The 17,355-nt window shown below is 46.7% G+C and overlaps 7 protein-coding genes across 7 annotated transcripts; 3 read left to right on the plus strand and 4 right to left on the minus strand.

Moving 5' to 3' along the window:
- Positions 1-214: 214 nt before the first annotated feature.
- On the minus strand, positions 215-4,313 carry N7483_004258 (Nascent polypeptide-associated complex subunit beta; the record flags this gene model as incomplete). Its single annotated transcript, XM_057087695.1, has 6 exons — positions 215-450; positions 575-747; positions 1,307-1,368; positions 1,938-2,868; positions 3,267-4,056; positions 4,124-4,313. 6 exons carry the CDS (start codon positions 4,311-4,313, stop codon positions 215-217), a joined length of 2,382 nt encoding a protein of 793 aa, XP_056947524.1.
- A 646-nt stretch (positions 4,314-4,959) lies between these two features.
- On the plus strand, positions 4,960-6,941 carry N7483_004259 (arylsulfatase; the record flags this gene model as incomplete). Its single annotated transcript, XM_057087696.1, has 6 exons — positions 4,960-5,170; positions 5,240-5,381; positions 5,446-5,795; positions 5,848-6,164; positions 6,216-6,312; positions 6,382-6,941. 6 exons carry the CDS (start codon positions 4,960-4,962, stop codon positions 6,939-6,941), a joined length of 1,677 nt encoding a protein of 558 aa, XP_056947525.1.
- Positions 6,942-7,438: 497 nt separating this feature from the next.
- Positions 7,439-8,293, plus strand: N7483_004260 (uncharacterized protein; the record flags this gene model as incomplete). The annotated part of the gene is made up of 3 exons (XM_057087697.1): positions 7,439-7,480; positions 7,560-7,659; positions 7,797-8,293. 3 exons carry the CDS (start codon positions 7,439-7,441, stop codon positions 8,291-8,293), a joined length of 639 nt encoding a protein of 212 aa, XP_056947526.1.
- Positions 8,294-8,710: 417 nt separating this feature from the next.
- Positions 8,711-9,738, minus strand: N7483_004261 (palmitoyl-(protein) hydrolase; the record flags this gene model as incomplete). The annotated part of the gene is made up of 6 exons (XM_057087698.1): positions 8,711-8,804; positions 8,867-9,255; positions 9,324-9,377; positions 9,430-9,520; positions 9,583-9,594; positions 9,656-9,738. The coding sequence occupies 6 exons, from the start codon at positions 9,736-9,738 to the stop codon at positions 8,711-8,713; spliced, it is 723 nt and encodes a 240-aa protein (XP_056947527.1).
- Positions 9,739-10,184: 446 nt separating this feature from the next.
- On the minus strand, positions 10,185-11,395 carry N7483_004262 (P-loop containing nucleoside triphosphate hydrolase protein; the record flags this gene model as incomplete). The annotated part of the gene is made up of 3 exons (XM_057087699.1): positions 10,185-10,373; positions 10,449-11,110; positions 11,182-11,395. The coding sequence occupies 3 exons, from the start codon at positions 11,393-11,395 to the stop codon at positions 10,185-10,187; spliced, it is 1,065 nt and encodes a 354-aa protein (XP_056947528.1).
- A 1,208-nt stretch (positions 11,396-12,603) lies between these two features.
- Positions 12,604-12,888, plus strand: N7483_004263 (uncharacterized protein; the record flags this gene model as incomplete). Its single annotated transcript, XM_057087700.1, has 1 exon — positions 12,604-12,888. One exon carries the CDS (start codon positions 12,604-12,606, stop codon positions 12,886-12,888), a length of 285 nt encoding a protein of 94 aa, XP_056947529.1.
- A 688-nt stretch (positions 12,889-13,576) lies between these two features.
- On the minus strand, positions 13,577-15,177 carry N7483_004264 (putative MFS transporter; the record flags this gene model as incomplete). The annotated part of the gene is made up of 2 exons (XM_057087701.1): positions 13,577-14,519; positions 14,573-15,177. The coding sequence occupies 2 exons, from the start codon at positions 15,175-15,177 to the stop codon at positions 13,577-13,579; spliced, it is 1,548 nt and encodes a 515-aa protein (XP_056947530.1).
- Between the last annotated feature and the right edge of the window lie 2,178 nt (positions 15,178-17,355).

Consider the following 17,355-nt stretch of genomic DNA (forward strand, 5'->3'; position numbering starts at 1 on the left):
TCGTCCGTAGAGCTTCTAAATCTAGCCTTACAGCTATGGCATAGCGTCCGTCGATACACTCAACCAGGCAGGACTATATGTCCATTTTCATAATCAAATAAAGAACCATGAACCAATCCTACAAATACCAGAGATAAAGTACGAAGCAAGTAGAACCAAAATGAGTACATTTCATTGATCGATATCATAGACCATGGTTTTTGAAAAGATTCGCTTATTCAGCCTTGTCCTCGAAGTTCTCACCCTCGACAAGGTCGGGGATATCATCCTCATCATCACCCTTCTCACCCTGAGCCTTCTGCATGTTCTGGTAGCTCTCGGCGAGCTTGCGCAGGGAGGCGAGGGAGTCGGGGCCGAGCTGGTTCAGGATACCGGGAACGAGCTCAGTGAGCTCCTTCTCCTCACCGTTACCGTACAGAGCGTAGGTGTTGGAGGCGACGGCACCGTGAACTAAAATAAATGTATTAGATTTTTGCAAATTCGTTTAATGAGGCTACATCTGTCCGGTGGAGGAACCCGATCTCATTGAACCCGGGTTATAGCATTGGGTACTGGTGATAGGAATTTTGCTTACCGCGGGGGTTGGCGAAGTGGATGACGTTGCCGTCCTCCTTGAACATGTTGACCTCCTCAATACCCTGGATGGGCTGGGTGTTCATCTTCTTGAGGGTAGCCTGGAGCTTCTTGTCGTCGGCACCGCTGGTCTTGTGGACCTTCTTGACCTTGCGGCGGGGAGTACCCTTGCCACTGTATAAGTAAATATCATGTCAGTCGATGTTCAGAGCTGTGTTGAGTGATAGCGATTATGATTCGAGTGGGAACGGTCAAAAGTGGATCTTGAAAGAGGTTTTCGATGGTCGAGAGTTGTGGACATGAAGATCGCATATTGGTGTAATTTCCCTTGGCGGTAATGTATATAATGGTAGTATGGCGGGGATAATTATTGTCGACTTTTGATTGAATGGGAAGATTTCGCGTTCATCGAATCCACAGTGTCGACAGACCGGAATGGAGGGGTTTGTGGGAAGAGTTTCAGAATGGAAGATTATACGTACCCTGCGACATAAACAAGTTAGTAATCACGATTCGCAGAAAGGGAAGTTATAGATTCAAGTATTGCACTGGGAGCTGCTGGAGATATTTCGGCATGAAATGGCAGTTCATGAAGTCTTGGAGCCGCACACAGCACCTTTGATGGGTGCTATCCCACTATGCTCAAGCTCCATTTCCCTGTACCACCTGCTTCAATCCCCAGCAGTATTCCACCGCGCAATCCTAGATCTGGATAGCACATACCAATGCGAACGCTCGCCTGCATTCTAGCCAACTTTGCTTGATCCATTGTGATGGTGTGACGGGGTGTAACTTCTGAACCGTGAGTGCGGGTTAGCCGATGATGTCCGACGATGAGACCGCGGGGAACGAGAAAAGCGAGACGGAGAATTCGTTGAAGAGGGAGATTGGCGAGGATACCGGAAATATCGCTGGAAATTCGAGGGGGGGGGTTCTTACCGGGATGGAGGTTCGTAGTGGAGGAAGTTCGGGATCAAGAGAGGGAAAGATGATGATGCACTATCGAGAGTTTTGTGTGGGGAGTTACCAAAACGGAAGATTCGCTAATGCGCCATCAGATTCTCTACACACGTCTACTTTACTATGATTTGATTGATTCCAGTTTCACTTTTATTTTAATTATCTATCTAGTTTGAAGTATTATTGATGTTGAAGATTGTACCTGATGATGGGGAATTGATTGTGGGCGAAACACACAAAAAGACTCGGCTAAACCCTAACAGTGATACCAGTTGACTTCACCCGCAGTTATACTACAATATGAATATCTAGATCTTCAATGTTGCAGAACTTCACGATATTAAATAATATATCAAAGTATATCAATTGATAACTCTTTTAATGCAGATCTTCTATCAATCTACGACCACTCGTTTCTTATCCCACAGATTAAAGTATTTTCGCCACCCATGTTTCTCTTGGAATCCAAGCATTCTCTTCATCTTCGCATTCGACAACGGAGCCTCGAACTCCTCCAACTTGCGCGTGATAGGTGTTTCCGGGTAAGACGTCCGTAGAAAATCCTCAGTAGGAGTCAAGTTGGTGATCGTATCATTGGTCGCATTAAAGACTTGGAACCCCAGCCCATCAGTTCGTAAACCAGCCTCGCACATCCCTCCAAGATCGCGCGAATCGATATACGACCATCCATGTACCTTCCATCGCGAAGGCTCATGCACGTAACTGGAAAATATTTCTTCATTGTATTCATCGGGACCAATGACATGGCCAATACGCAGGATATAGATATCTGCGCCGAAGCGGGCAGCAAAACCGCGGGCCACGCGCTCATTGCATAGTTTCGCGATAGCATAGGTATCCGTAGGACAGACATCCTGATCTTCCTCGATTGGAAATGAAGGATAATTTACGTCGCCCTGTGCAAACGCGACGCCGTACACAGTGGTGCTACTGGCGATGATAATCTTGCGGATCCCTAGCTTGCAAGCCGCTTCACAGATATTGTAGGTTCCCTGAGTGTTGGAGCGGAATGTCTCGTTATCTGGGACAAGCATGTTACGTGCGTAACCAGCCATATGGATCACGGCATCTGGTCGAGGTGGAAGTCCTTCGGGGAAGGGCTCGGTCAATGCCCACTGTCCGGACAAGGCGTTGAAGACCTGTCCACTATCGGTGAGATCGGTTTTCAAGGTGTGCACGCTGGGATGGGACATGGAGGCCAGATCCAGATTCAGGACTGTATGTCCGGCGTCGAGGAGCTCGGCGATGATGGATTGTCCGGCCTTGCCGGAGCCGCCGGTCACAACGATGCGGCCCATAGCTGCGAGAGTGGCTCTAAACATCCGATGAGAGCTGTCGCTAAGACAAACAAGGCGGATTAGATCAGAATCTAGAGAACGGAGTGAAATTGTAAGATTTTCAGCGCCGCCAGAACACGAGAAGGCAAATCATGCCTGACACCCGAGATCATCATGATGACATTTGCCTCCCAGGGCAAGAGAACACAAGGCCTTACTAGTGAGCGACTGCCGGGACATAGAAAGATAGACTGTAAAATTTACTGGACTGAGAGGGATCATCAACCGAGTACTCGAATCAAAAGGGCAGAGTTATTGACAATCATCTAGATATCCAACTCTCAATGGTCAAATACCATCTAGCTTCGCTCGGCGATTTGGGCCTCAGTCCAGTCCCAAAGCTTCTCTGCGATATCTTGTCTCTGTACAAAGGACGTTCCCTTACTGCGATATCCAGCGGAAGTATAATATGCGCCACTAATTAGGTTCTCTTGCGCAGTAGTAGCTGCCCATAGAGAGCTCAGAGCACCTGTGGAGACGCTTCTGAAGAAGATAGACAACATTGTATCTAAAGAGTGCTTCGAAAATGAGTTAATGGCCTTTGCATGTCCATATAAACCACTCTGAACTGCACCCGGGTGCACAGCGACCGTAGTGATCTCAGGGTACCGACGCGCCAACTCCGTAGCAAAGAAGATATTCGCCGCTTTGGAAGCACCATAGCGGTACCATGTGAGCTTTTCCAATAGCAAAGGAGTGGATGTCATCTCCTCGAACGTTGTCGGGCTTAACGCATGTGCGACAGATGACACGCTCAAGACGCGAACGTCCGGGGTAACACCCCTGGCGCGATCCCGGGCGACCGTCGCCTGCAGTGTAGGTAGAAGCAGTTTCGTGAGTAGGAAATGCCCTACGTGGTTAGTACCCAGCTGAACCTCGAAACCTTCCTCCGTTGTTACTGCGGGATTTCCCATTGTCCCTGCATTGAGGATGAGGACATCTAGCCGGTCGCTGTCGGCTTGGAACTTGGCTACGGCGGCGCGAATGGACTTGAAGGAGCATAGGTCTAGAGAGAGGTAACGGATATCGATGGGGAAGGCTAGCTCGGACTGGATGGCTTCAATCGTAGACAACGCTTTGCTTTCTGTTCGCGCGGCGAGATAGATCCTGGCAGGTTGGTGTTTGGCGAGTTGGCGAATGGTTTCCTTGCCAATACCGGCATTTCCTGGAGAAGGAAGCTTGGGTTAGCTTGTTATGGTCATCGTTTATCTTGAGCCAGGAATTATAGGCACCTCCGGTGAGTAAGATCACCTTTCCCTCCAGGCTAGGTATGTCGCGATCTGGCTTGAAGCTGGACCCCAGCAGACCGAATGTGGCTTCGTTTAGTGTTGGACCAACACTTGAGATAGACTCAAGAGGGTGCCACAGGCCATAGGAAAGGAATCCACATCCAGCAACGATGGCACCGAAAACCTCGGACATCTTGGATATTTTACAATAGGTGAGACATTGGAGTGAGCTCTGAAGCTCAGAGCTCCAAGGTGTCAATGCCGAGGTGGAAGTGGGGAGAGTTCTGCATCGGCATGTGTACCACCAATAATTAGAGATAGCACCTCACCTACTATGCACATTGCACACTGGAAGTAAGTACTAGTGGTAGAAGTTCAATGTTATAGTCAATTCTTCTAATATGAATAAATCAGAGTCAAAATCTAATGTATATTCATAATCTAACCAGAATGGCCATAACTGTCTCTCGGCAATTCCGATCGGGATCTCGTTATCAGTGTTATCAGATCCACACTCCGGAGTATGTACACGAGTACAGCATAAAGCACACAACTCTCATCAATGGCCGGGTTTTGTAAATCTCGAACTCACGGAGTTAAAGCACTTGGGCGGCACATATTGTGGGGAAGACGCGTGGTAAACTACCACAATTGCCGAGTCTCAGCATTCAAGTTGGTTGGTTTAATCTAAGCCCACGATTTGCTACATTTAGTCGATATGGCGCAATCGGTTCAGTTAGCCGAGAGCTCACTTGAATGTACATATAAACAGATATACCACAGAAAGAATGGCTTGAATTAGGAATATTTCGTTCAATTTTTGAAAATAGAAAATAAAAATGACATCCAAACGCCCCAATTTCTTGGTCATTGTCGCCGATGATCTTGGCTTCAGTGATATCTCTCCCTATGGAGGTGAAATCAAAACTCCAACATTGGAGAAGCTTGCAAAGGATGGAATTCGAATGACAAACTTCCATACTGCATCTGCTTGCTCTCCTACTCGATCAATGCTTTTCTCTGGCACTGATAACCATATCGCTGGTCTTGGTATGTATAACATCAACCTTTGATCCGATCTCTTCCCGAAAGAAAGTTGAACTAATGCATGAATTCAAGGTCAAATGGCTGAGGTGATGCAGGCCTTCGGAAATTATTATAATGACAAGCCAGGGTATGAGGGATATCTCAACTGGCGTGTTGCGGCTTTGTCCGAGATTCTGCAGGATAACGATTACCTGACTATCATGTCCGGTAAATGGTAAGCGCATATCTTAGACTGTCGGCGGAGACTGTCTTTAATGTTACTAACGAATGTTTAATAGGCATCTTGGATTAACAAAAGAGCTTTCCCCTTCGAATCGTGGCTTCACCAAGGATTTCTCTCTTTTGCCTGGAGCTGGTAATCACCATGCTTGGGAGCCTCAGTTTGATGCGGCGATAGGAAAACATCCTATTATCGCAGCCAATGGTCATTGGATGAGCGATGGCGAGTTTGTTAATGCGAAGGAGCTGGGTGAAGACTTCTATTCGACAAAATCCTTCACAGACCGTATTCTGGGCTACCTGGATGGTAGAACAGAGACTGAGAAGGAGCAGCCGTTCTTCGCCTATCTGCCTTATACTGCGCCCCACTGGCCATTGCAAGCTCCAAAGGAGGTTGTCGAAAAATATGGTACGTGATGGGCTCCTTAATAAACTGATTCACTCCAGCTAACAGCTCCTAGCTGGTGTTTATGACGATGGCCCAGACGCCTTGGCGCAGAAACGTCTGCAACGTCTGAAAGAACTTGGTCTTGTTGCAGAGAACGTTGAGGCTGCTCCCCCATCTGGCCGTTTGGGTCAGCCATGGAATGAGCTCAGTGAAGAAGAAAGAAAGATCTCCGCGAGAAAAATGGAAGTATTCGCCGCCATGGTCGAGGTGATGGACGACCATATTGGACGTCTCATCGATCATCTGGAATCTACCGGAGAATTAGATAATACCTTTATTCTCTTCATGTCTGACAATGGAGCAGAGGGTGCTTCCCTTGAAGCCCTTCCAGTGAGTTCTTTCTCCTAATTCTTTGAGTTACCTTCTTACTGACCGAATCAGCTCATGGGAGGTAAAAAATCATTCGGAGATATTATCGAAGAATATTATGATAATTCTCTCGAAAATATCGGAAACAAGAATTCCTACACTTGGTATGGTAAGTAGCTGCGATCTCTTGCCCCAGCTCAAATGATACTGGGATTCAGTGCTAATAAGATTTTGTTAGGTCCTCGCTGGGCTTGTGCCGCTGAGGCTCCATCCCGAGGATTCAAAGCGTGGATCACAGAAGGTGGAATCCGCTGCCCATGCCTGATTCGCTATCCTGGATTCAAGCCCGAAGAATATGCTGTGACCAACCGGTTCTCCACGGTCATGGACATCCTGCCCACAATTTTGGAACTTGCTCAGATTCCTCATCCAGGCAATACCTTCAGAGGGCGCGAGGTCGTCATCCCGCGAGGCAAGTCGTGGGTGCCTCACCTGAAATCCCCTGACTATAGTGCTGCCGACTCAACTATCCATGGTGAAGATGTGCATATTCATGGATGGGAGTTATTTGGACAACGGGCTATTCGCGAAGGCAAGTGGAAAGCTGTCTTCATTGACCCGCCGCGTGGAAAGGGTGATTGGGAGCTATATAACATGGAAGCCGACCCAGCGGAGCTGAATGACTTATCAGAGATTGAAAAAGAAGTCATGGACCGATTAGTTGAGCATTGGGAGCGCTATTATGCTGAGACGGGTATGGTGCAGGCACCAGGACAGTTCGCATTCGCGAAAGCGTAAAGAAAATAGATGAAATGTTAGCTATCTCAAAGTTTGACCCCAATACAAAATTTGCCAGAACTTGAGAAATGGGTTCACTCCAGGGTTAATATTCCGCTAAAATATGGCGACAGTGAAGGCAAAAATACTACTCGTAAAAACACATGCAGCGGCTTCGCATGGTCGAAAGGGTGATTTTTTCCCGATTTTCGACCCCGCCGCTAGTATCTTCAAGTTCTGCAGTCAAATACTAGACTATTTGGCCCCCTGCATACATTTGTGACGAATCTAACTCCGTCATCGCCCCCGAAAAAGCTCCAGTGAATGCACACGAGACCCATCGCGTTTTGGCAAATTGGAGCTGACGCCCCCAATTTCACTTGGCAGTTACCTATTTTTGTTCTGTCGGCTCTTTCCTCAATCTCTTCCACTTGATCTCGATCTACAAAAATAAACCGAACACTTATCACTTTAGCATCAACTATCGAGTATCAGTCAAAGTCAATCTTTCAATCGCGATGAAGTTCCTCTGTTTACATGGCGCGAGTACCAACTCCGAGGTATGGACAATTTCACCGATCTGCAGAGCTACACAGCTGGAATTTGAATCAAAAGAGCCCCACTAACTCTCTCGTCCAGATCTTCGAGATCCAAACTGGTGGATTGAGACAGCAACTTTCGAAAAAAGGTCACACATTCAAGTTCATGAATGGCAGACTCGCGTCGCCAGTTGAAGGGGGTAAGAGCTTCCAAAAAATGAAACATCATGATCCACACCACATATACCCCGCTCCTCGAAACTGAAATCTACAAATTCGCCGAGATACAATGAGACTCAAATTTGGAAAGGAATACTGAAACACTAATATTGTATAGAACTCGAGGGCGTGGTAGACGGTCCATTCTTTAACCATTATGATCGCGACACTAGCCCAGGCGCAACAGTCGGCGAAGCAATCGAACACACACAACGTTTCATTGAAGAACAAGGACCTTTTGATGCCGTGATGGGCTTCTCACAAGGTGCTGCCCTCGCTGCTGCAATGATCATCGAGCATGCAAAGACCCACCCAGGTCAACCACCACTTTTCCGGGCCGCGGTCTTTTTGTGTGGCGCGTCGCCTTGGGAAAGCTCCGGCTTGATGCTTATCCATCCCACACCGGATACGTATCCGATTAATATCCCCACTGCCAATGTTGTGGGACGTCAGGATCCGATCTATGAAGCTAGTATGAAGCTTTATGGACTTTGTGAGCCTTCCAAGGCGATGCTATATGATCATGGCTCTAGGCATATGATCCCCTTCGATATGAAGCATACGGAGGGGATGATTAAGGTTATCGAGGACACAATTGCGAAGGCTGTGCTTTAGAAAATGCTACTGAGATACCTAAGTTGAACCCAATGAGATTGGTGTTGTGTTAGGTTGGGGCTGAATTACTATCGTCAACCTGACTACTCTGCATGTCCTGAGGTGATACTGGATTTACTATTTATACGTCAGTTTTTTTTGTTTTGCATTATTGTTCAGGGTTGCCTCTTGGCTAAGCGCATTCTTAATTATGATATTCATGGATTCTGCACATACAAAACATGCAAGTGGAACTAAGAAATTCCAATTCTAGTTTTGCTTCTCTGGTTTCTCTGGCTTCGATGCACCCACTGGTGTCTTGGCTCGGTATTTCAGGAAGAATATGACAGCCAGCATAAACAAAATCCCATATACCAGCATGGGAAACATATCAAACAGCATATTTCTAGCGGGTATCTCGGGCGTCCTGCCATCCATTCATGCGCTAGTAGCATCCTCGTTAGAAACGATCTTCTCAAGGTACTTCTCCAGGTCATCAATCTCGACTGGGTCGGCGGAATGTCCAAGTTCACTATCGAGTTCATTAGCAAGTCATACCCTGAAACGAAGAAAGGAGAATTGTTTTCAACGTACGGGTAAGAGTTGAATGAGACCTTCTCAACGCCGAGATCCTTGACAATCTTCGACGACATCTCACCAAGCTCGTACTTGACAACTCCATCCTCCAGACCGTGAGCCAAGAAGAAAGGAGTCTGCTTGTTAGGGAATTCCTCAGGGATGAAGCTCTTAATACGGTCGTGAAGAAGGAGGTAGCAAGACAATCCGAAAATACCACCGATCTTCTTCTCCATAGTCAATCCAGTAAAGACCGACATGGCACCGCCCTGAGAGAATCCACCCAACACAATGCGCGAGGGCTTGATACCCTTCTCAATTTCCTCCTTAATGAGGCCGTTGAAGTATTCACGGGAGCGGAGGATACCAGTTTCGTCTTGGCTACGGGCCGATTCTTCGATATTGAGCTGTTCCAAACAAGAATGTTAGCGTCGATATAGATCCATAGACAAGGAAGATAATTTGAGATTCTTACATCTCCGCCCAGCTTAGAGATATCATACCATCCAGGCATCTTCATTCCAAAGTTCTGATCCCATTATAAGCAAAGGCGCGTACTCGATCATATCACATATTCATACCACTGTGATGGGAATGTTGGGCGCATTAGGAAAAATGAAGGAAACTTCGTCGAACTTGCCACGACGGCGCCAGTTCGAAGCAAGAGCCATCCTGGCCAGAAAAACCACGGTCAATATGGGACAAATTCACGCATCGAGGGATCGGAGGCATACCATCCTGCACCGCTATACAGAGAAATGTGTTAGTTTCCGAGGTTCTTTGCGGGGTATCTGGGGATGTAGGTACTTGTCACCAAGGCCGTGGGCCATGATCACCGTAGCGGTGTGCCTCGTCAAAGCGGGAACAACGAAGGGGGCTTGGGATGCCATCTTGTTCTATCTGAAGATGATGAATGTAGGAAGAGAAACTCGGAATTGGCGCGCTCTTAATTGATTTCACTATTCTGCCGCTAATGTTTTATCGGGTACACCGCCTGTGATAAGAGCAGACGTAGTCAAAAATAGGGGATTACAGCAGGAAAATACACAGAAAATGCACAATAAGTCATATGGAGTGGAAAATCCACAGGGAACTTGAATTTCACTCGAATTTTATGTGACTAGGGGTTGAACCATTGAAAATTGATGCCAGGTCGTAGTAGTATAGCGGCTCCCGGGCTCCGGGCCCCAACTCGGCAAGCTATGATCGTCAGTGTTGGTAAGTACACATGAAATGTATTACTCTTATTAGAGAAAAGACCGAAGATAATCTAGTGAAGTTAACCGAAATCTAGCTCATGTGTCTTGAAGATTCTCCCATCTTAAGTTTTCTGTCTTCACCGAGTAGCACGTCGAGAATCAATATGCAATTTCCAAAGTTTAGCGTGAAATGCATCGGCCTGATCTTTAGTGACCCCGTCGCTTTTCAAACAGCGCTGTACAAACTCCTCTGCTGGGAGTCGCAGAAGTTGAGTACCAGACTCATGAGGCGCAAGATCTATAGGCGAGATCGATGGGTTTCCAGACTGAAAAGAAAATCAGAGAAATGAGTTAGAGACATGTATTTTTAAAATCACAGAATTTTCTGAGATGAGACATACCTTGATTCTAATGTAGCTTCGTAGATCCTTGTTGCTCCACGTCGTCGGTATTGCTGGATTATATGCGGCAGCTTTTTGTGTCGGCTGGGAAGAGCGAAGCATCTCGGCGTACCGAAGTGTATTCTTTGTTGCGCCAGTATCCAAGAAACTGGGGTTGACACACGCAAGGACTGAGGTTTTACAGGCACGGCTTCGATCTGGATCAAAAAGATGCTTCAGGACTTTAGTCAATGTACTCTGTCGGAACGGAATGTATGGCTTCTTCGAAGATTTCCCAGTATTTTCGAGCTCAGCCATGCCCCGGATACAGTCTTTTAGAACAGAAAGACTGATATTAATCTCTTTTGTTTCTTTCATCCGATCGGCAGCATGGTTACAAATATCCCGGGCCATCTCTGACCCCGCAAGATCGATGAGGTACAAAATGCCATCTTCGACAGCCTCGGGTGCAGGGTTCTCGATCCTGATGCGACAGATGGCGTGCGAGCGAGAAGAGCCATCGTTCTTTTCTGTCGATGCTGTTTGTCGAAATTTGTTTGCGCTATCGACTAGACCAAGCAAGTCGTCTGTGCTTTGAACGTGATGCTCTTGAATGCCGACGAGTTGGGTGCTGCCGAGCGAGTCCTCCAATATCATAAACGGGGCCCGCGAATTTAGCAGATCTATGTTTGCAATATTGCGTATTGTCAGTACCATGAGAGTGAAAAGTCTTAACAGATGCATCTGGTCTCACCAAATGCGGAATTTCCAGCAAGTTCAAAGATGCTGACATGTATTTTGCGTTCTCCTGCCAATGTCCCATCAAACAAGGATTTGGCGATCAATCTTTCCATTCCGCTGACAGTGTAAGTCTTTCCAGAACCTGTCTGTCCGTAGGCGAAAAGGGTTCCGATATTGCCTTGCCAAGCGTAAGGAAGAAGAGGCTTTGCGGTCTCTTCGTAGATCATTTCAGTCGTCTTATCGGCGTCGAAGATCCTGCCAGCTTTGAAAGCAAAAGACTTTTCGTCCCAACAAATTAGCTGAAAATTTAGACGCTAATGATACCCCGACTTTTATTCAATGCATTCGTAGGGAAAACGATCGAACAAGCTTAATACTAACGTTCATACTGGGCAGCCCCCTGACAGCCCGCTTTAGCTCATGGAGATCTATGACTCCACTCCCATCCCCACGGGGAAATGTAGCAACCACCTGCCCCGAAAAAATCTCATCTTCAAGGAGGGGTCTTATACGCGTAGTCACGATTATGCTAGCATCATTGTCGGAGTCGTTGCCGGTCGCTTTCCGGGCGGGGGCTTGAATCTTTGAATCAGGGTTTGATAGCGGGTAACGCTATCCAAAAGATATTGCTCCATTTCGGTTGATGCAAAGCAGATGAGAGATGAGAAAGTAAAGTCTATCAGTTTCATTCTCTAGAGAACTCCGTATAGGGGGGATTAGGCTGAGACGGATGAGGCTCTGTCAACATAAACAAAATACATGCCCTATGCCCTAATTTAGAGCCCAGTTAGGCAGGTTACAGGGATCTATGTTTGAGAGAACAGCGGTGAAGGCGATCTAGATCTAATCTATTTATTCATTGTCTCTCAACTATTGGAAAGTGAAATTGGCTTCAACTTATTGGAAATCAAATGGTCAACCTTGGAATTCATTGGCGAAACTTTAAGGCTTAAGGTATTTAAAGTCCAGGCTTTTGGCAATGAAATATGTATCAATGGCAATGTCATTCAAATCTCATGAATAATGTAGTCATCATCGAGCTTGAAAGAAACCTAGTATAGATCATAGCCCTGGAGGTATACAAACTTGTCATTCTCCCTATCTGTGATATCGTCCAGTGTCGTTAATTAGTGAGATATGCGCTATTTGTCACAAAATATGATTGGTACAGTGAATAATTTAGTCCTATATCAATAGGCAATTTGAAAATCATCTTAATTCTTAGGTTCCTTCTTCACTGCCCTCCTCAACTTGAACACATTTGGAACTGGCTTCAAGAGTTCACCCTCTTGTACTGGACATCACCTGCCCTGAATCGAGTTCTCACTTCACCACACATTCCTCGCCCCAGATTGAGCTCTCACCTTGTGATTGAACTCTCCAGCTGATCAATTCTTTGCCTCGAACCTTCCCAAAAGCGTGAAACGCCGTCAATATGCCCGTCAAAAGTGAACCTTTGACTGTCGAAAATGTCGAATCTGCAAAGGAGACGACTGCCGAAGAGACTGTCGAGCACAACAAAACTCCAGCTGCAAAGAAGACCGTCGAACCCAATGAGACCCCAGTCCTCGAGTGCAACGATGGGAACCCAGACCGTGATTGCTCTTCTCTGTCACGATCTACCTTGCCATATCGTTCCCGTTCCCCACCGGCGCGACTATCTTTGGATGAGGTTTGCGCTCGACTGACCAAAACTGAGGAACTTGAAGCAGGTGAATGATTCAAAAACGCGCCTGAACAATGAAAAAACGTTCTCGAACGATATAAAAACTTAACTGAGCAATATGAGAATGCAAAGAAGGACGTATTGGACATGATTCGCCTTCTCCCGCCAGACTCGGAAGAGCGCAAGTACTTGCGAGATCGGACTGGTCTTTAGCGATGCAGTCTTCCTTCGTCAGCGCGGACCAGGATTGAGCCTACTCTTCTACGGAATCGAGTTAGTTCTTCCATTCCTCGCTTTCGACCATCTTTTCCTATGTTCTTTTGCTTTTTCCATTCTGATTGTTTTGTCGCTCATTTGCTATGCTTTTTGATTTTCTGACCGCGCGCCACATCGAGGACGATACGCTCTTTTTGAAACACGATTACTCCTTAGTCAGTAACGTTCATAGCTAACGCTACCTGGGCAGTTATTGGCAGCAAGAGTTCCAAAAAGATATGAGACCATCTTTTTCGCACTTTTAATTACTGATGTAACAAGCGGTGAAGACGATCTCAATCGAAACTATGTAGTCGTTGTCTCTAAACTGTTGGAAAGTAACTCTAGCTTGAAGTTATTCGAAATCAGATAGCCAATTAACTGGTCGAAAGGATTGAGGCATCAAAAACTCTGGTTTTTGGCAATGGAATATCAATGACAGTGGCATTTCTCATGAATAATGGAGTCAACATCCAAGGTTAAAAAACTAATATAGATATACAAACTCGTCATTCTCCTTATCCGTAATGTCGTCCATCACATGGGTCCCGGCATGGGTGACCCCTTCTTCACTGCCTTCCTCAGCTTGAACTCCGTGGAAATGGGACTGCATAGAGTGATCGACAATCTGGGCACTCTTGCCATTGCGAACACGGCGCTTAGCCTGCTGTTTGTTGAGAACCCATAGATTGGCCCACTGAATGAGGACAATAGCAGCCAGGGTACAGAAGATGCCCAAGCAAGCACGCAAGCCTGGGTGATACGTGGGCTTATCTTTAGAGTTAAACAGCAGAGGGCCCACAATATTTCCAGCAGAAGAAGCAGCGTTGAATAGACTCATCACCACAGACTTCTTAGTGCTGCCTGCCGTATTACCGACGATCCAAGTGACGATCAGAGGGTTTCCGCCAAACAAAAATGCCAGTAAGTAGTACCCGGCAAGAAGCTTGCCCTGGTTGGCGTCGGTATGAGTGACAACATACAATATGGCCAACCCGGCAATGACTGGCAACATGAATGTGGCGAGAATAATGCTCTTAATCCGGGCGGTTTGAGCAAGCCAGCTGGCAACCAGGATGATGACAAACTGTAGTGCTCCGAATGGCATTGTCAATAGACTGGTGCGATAAGTGCCGTAACCTAAACCATCCAGAATCAGAGGACCGAAAGTGTTGGTCACGCTGGCACCGATGTTAAGCAGCATCGACATCCCAATCCACAGGTATGTTTTCGGCTCGAGTACGCATTCCCATACATGACTCATTTTGAACTCTCCGCTTCCAGTGCCAGTTTGGTTAGCTCGTAGGCGCTCCATAGCTTGGATCTTCTCGGTCTCATCCAAGAATCGAGCCGTTGTCACGTCGTTGTCTAATCGCCAGTAGACTATCGGAGAGGAGACAATAGTGACGAGTCCTACAAAGAGGAAGATGCTAAAACATGAAGTTAGTGAGCTGCGCAACGATCTGGAAAACGGTCCACTCACATTTGCCATGACTCCAGAACAGGTGAGTTGATATGTGCCAGACCATATGACAACGCAGCGGCAACGATGGTAGCCAGTCCATTGGTACTGTACCAAGCTGCAATGCGAATAGGTTGCTCCGCACGAAGATACCACTGGCTAGTAATGATACCGAACAGAGGCAAGCATCCAGCTTCAAACAGTCCCAAGAAAAACCGAGTCGCCATCAAGCCACTAAAGTTATGGCAAGCTGCCATACAAGCCTGTGCAATGCCCCATCCAAGGCAAAGAATTGGCATGAGAATTTTGGGAGGTACCTTGACGATCAGGTAAGACGAGAATGGCTGCCAACACAGTTGAGCGATCGGAGCGATCGAGCCCAGCATTGAATATTGGTTTCCTGTCAACCCAGTATCGGTCTCCAATCCATATGTTGCACCGTATCCGAGCACGGTCTTGTCAAGGATCTGTAAAAAGTAGACCCAGATGAGGACCAACAAAATAGTCCGGTCGGTCTTGTGACAAATGCGCTTGTTCTCCTCTTCCGTCAAGGAGACATGTGGAGGAGCTGGGGTATCTTTGATGGGATCCTCATCGTGAACGGCGTGAGGTTTTGACGACGACATGATGTTGAGTGTAGATATAATCCCTACACAAAGTGCAAGACTTAATTTTCACGGATGCCAATGCCTGGAGTTTTATCCCTTTCTAACCCCCCACGCTCGTACCAGTCGTACCACACTCCGGGACGCCATTTTGTGGGGGATTCCCTTCCCCGCGTTCCCCCACGACTCCGCCTGTCCGATGCCGACTTGAATGCGGTCATACTTTCTGGGTTGATTCTAGTCCCGAGATTATCATTGGTTCCTGATTTTTGGAAAAACAAACTCTCCTGAATGTTCAGTGTTCTCGGCCAATCATACCTCGGAGTCACGCTCGTAATCGCGGAGATTCTCCGCACTCCTTGCCCGCTACCCACTTTCCAGCTTTGAGAGTGACGGCTTTACACGGACGCAGACCGACTTGTGGCTGGGTCACATGGAGGTCGGCTATGAAAGGAGTCGGGATCAGCTCTGGCTTCTTATCTTGTGCGCCGAAATTGTTGAACCGAGTGTTGAATTTTGGTCAATATCTCCAACATTCTACTGACACTTCACCTGACATACTACATGAGCCATGACTTCTCTAAGTTCTCTGTGTATTCGATACTGAATCGATTGCCAGTGCTCATTGGGATAATATCCATATCGGCCCGAAAGAAATTGACTTTCATTAACAGTCAAATGCCGACAAAACGCCGCGCGTGCATGAGCTGAGCACCTGAGTTTATCACAGAAGCCTCGAATGCTCGTTTCACATCGTTGCCAAGACAGAAGCTTTGATATCGGCGCTATAAGGACGTATATAGTACAACTTTGTAGGAGACGAAAGATATGAAAGGTGACCCCCAAACCCCCACGTCTTCTATTCTATATCAGACAAACCTAAATCATCACACCGATAGAAGGTATGGATATGTATAAAACCAAGACCATCAATTAATTATTCAATCAACTTGAAGAGCCACTAGCAGCTGATAAAATTGACTCGGAAGCGCCCGGATCATAAGCGCCCCCACTTCACTTGAAGCTATGTACACATGCACTGGCATGTGTCTTACACTCGCTGAATGTCCGAGTCTGATTTAATATTGAGAGATCGGGAATTGACCAGACGCATGATTCCGGCTTTTGCTCAGGGATCGCAAAATACACACTTCAAATGGTCTCAATTATATTACACACTGGCAATATGATATTAACCGAACTTCAAAGGTCCGCAGTCATCTTTTTTGAAGGCAACCTTCAACCAGATATCCCTTATGTAGCTGCCAGTGGTAATCTTGAGTACAATATCTTCCGAGCTAGTGATCAATTTCCACTGGCAGGTTTCAAGTTATTTGTTTTGACAAGTCGGTGACCGATCAAGATATCTGACAGGACTGAATGATTTCTACCAACATATGAGCATGCGCAGGTAGTAGTTCAAATTGAAGTATGAGCGCACGGAGAGCTGTACATATCCAGGGTAAATTCTACGAATGAAATATACCAAGTACTTTAGTAGTAGAATTTGAATTCAAAATGTATCCTTGTGCATGTGATTTGCTCCAGGGCTGTATTGATTCCAAGGCTGTTTGCTCCTGAGGTTCTGTGCAGTGATGGTTTCCTAATTAGGCGATGACACGAAGTGAGTGAAGCGAAGTGTTTGTTTGTCCCCCAGACGCGTCCCCCACCGCCCCAGACTATTTACTCTTCTTCTCTCTCTCTTTCTCTCCTTCTCCTTCTTTTCCCCCCTCCAGACGGTGCGGAAGTTTCAGACCTAAGGATCCCACACTCACCTATGTTGTTCATAAGCCGATGCAAAAGAGGCTCCGGCCGTTCGTATTTTCTCGCGCGAGTGGATGATATAGTGTGATCCTGGGTAGGGATTGAGATGGAAGCATGTCCGTCTCTCTGGTGTCCTTCTCCGATGATCTTAATCAAAAAGTATGGAATGGAACGACGTTGGACGTTAAGCCTACGAACCGATGATGCCAACCAAGTCTCTGATGTATCGGCTTTGACATTATACTCAGGCAGCTAATTGACTAGGTAGAACAGGCACCTTTGGAAACCGTGATGACATGCTATTATGCAAACTCTGAGTTTTCATTGACCCTTTACCCCATCCCCTCCCCCTCCCCTGTTTGAACTACTATCACTACCCTGGGACCAGAGGAATTATGAGAATGGTACCTATCGATGAGCCTTGAAAGAGTTAAC

Source organism: Penicillium malachiteum, assembly GCF_028827825.1.
Source record: "Penicillium malachiteum strain IBT 17515 chromosome Unknown utg000002l:1.0-8849297.0:1.0-8852440.0, whole genome shotgun sequence".
Taxonomy (NCBI): Eukaryota; Fungi; Ascomycota; class Eurotiomycetes; order Eurotiales; family Aspergillaceae; genus Penicillium; species Penicillium malachiteum.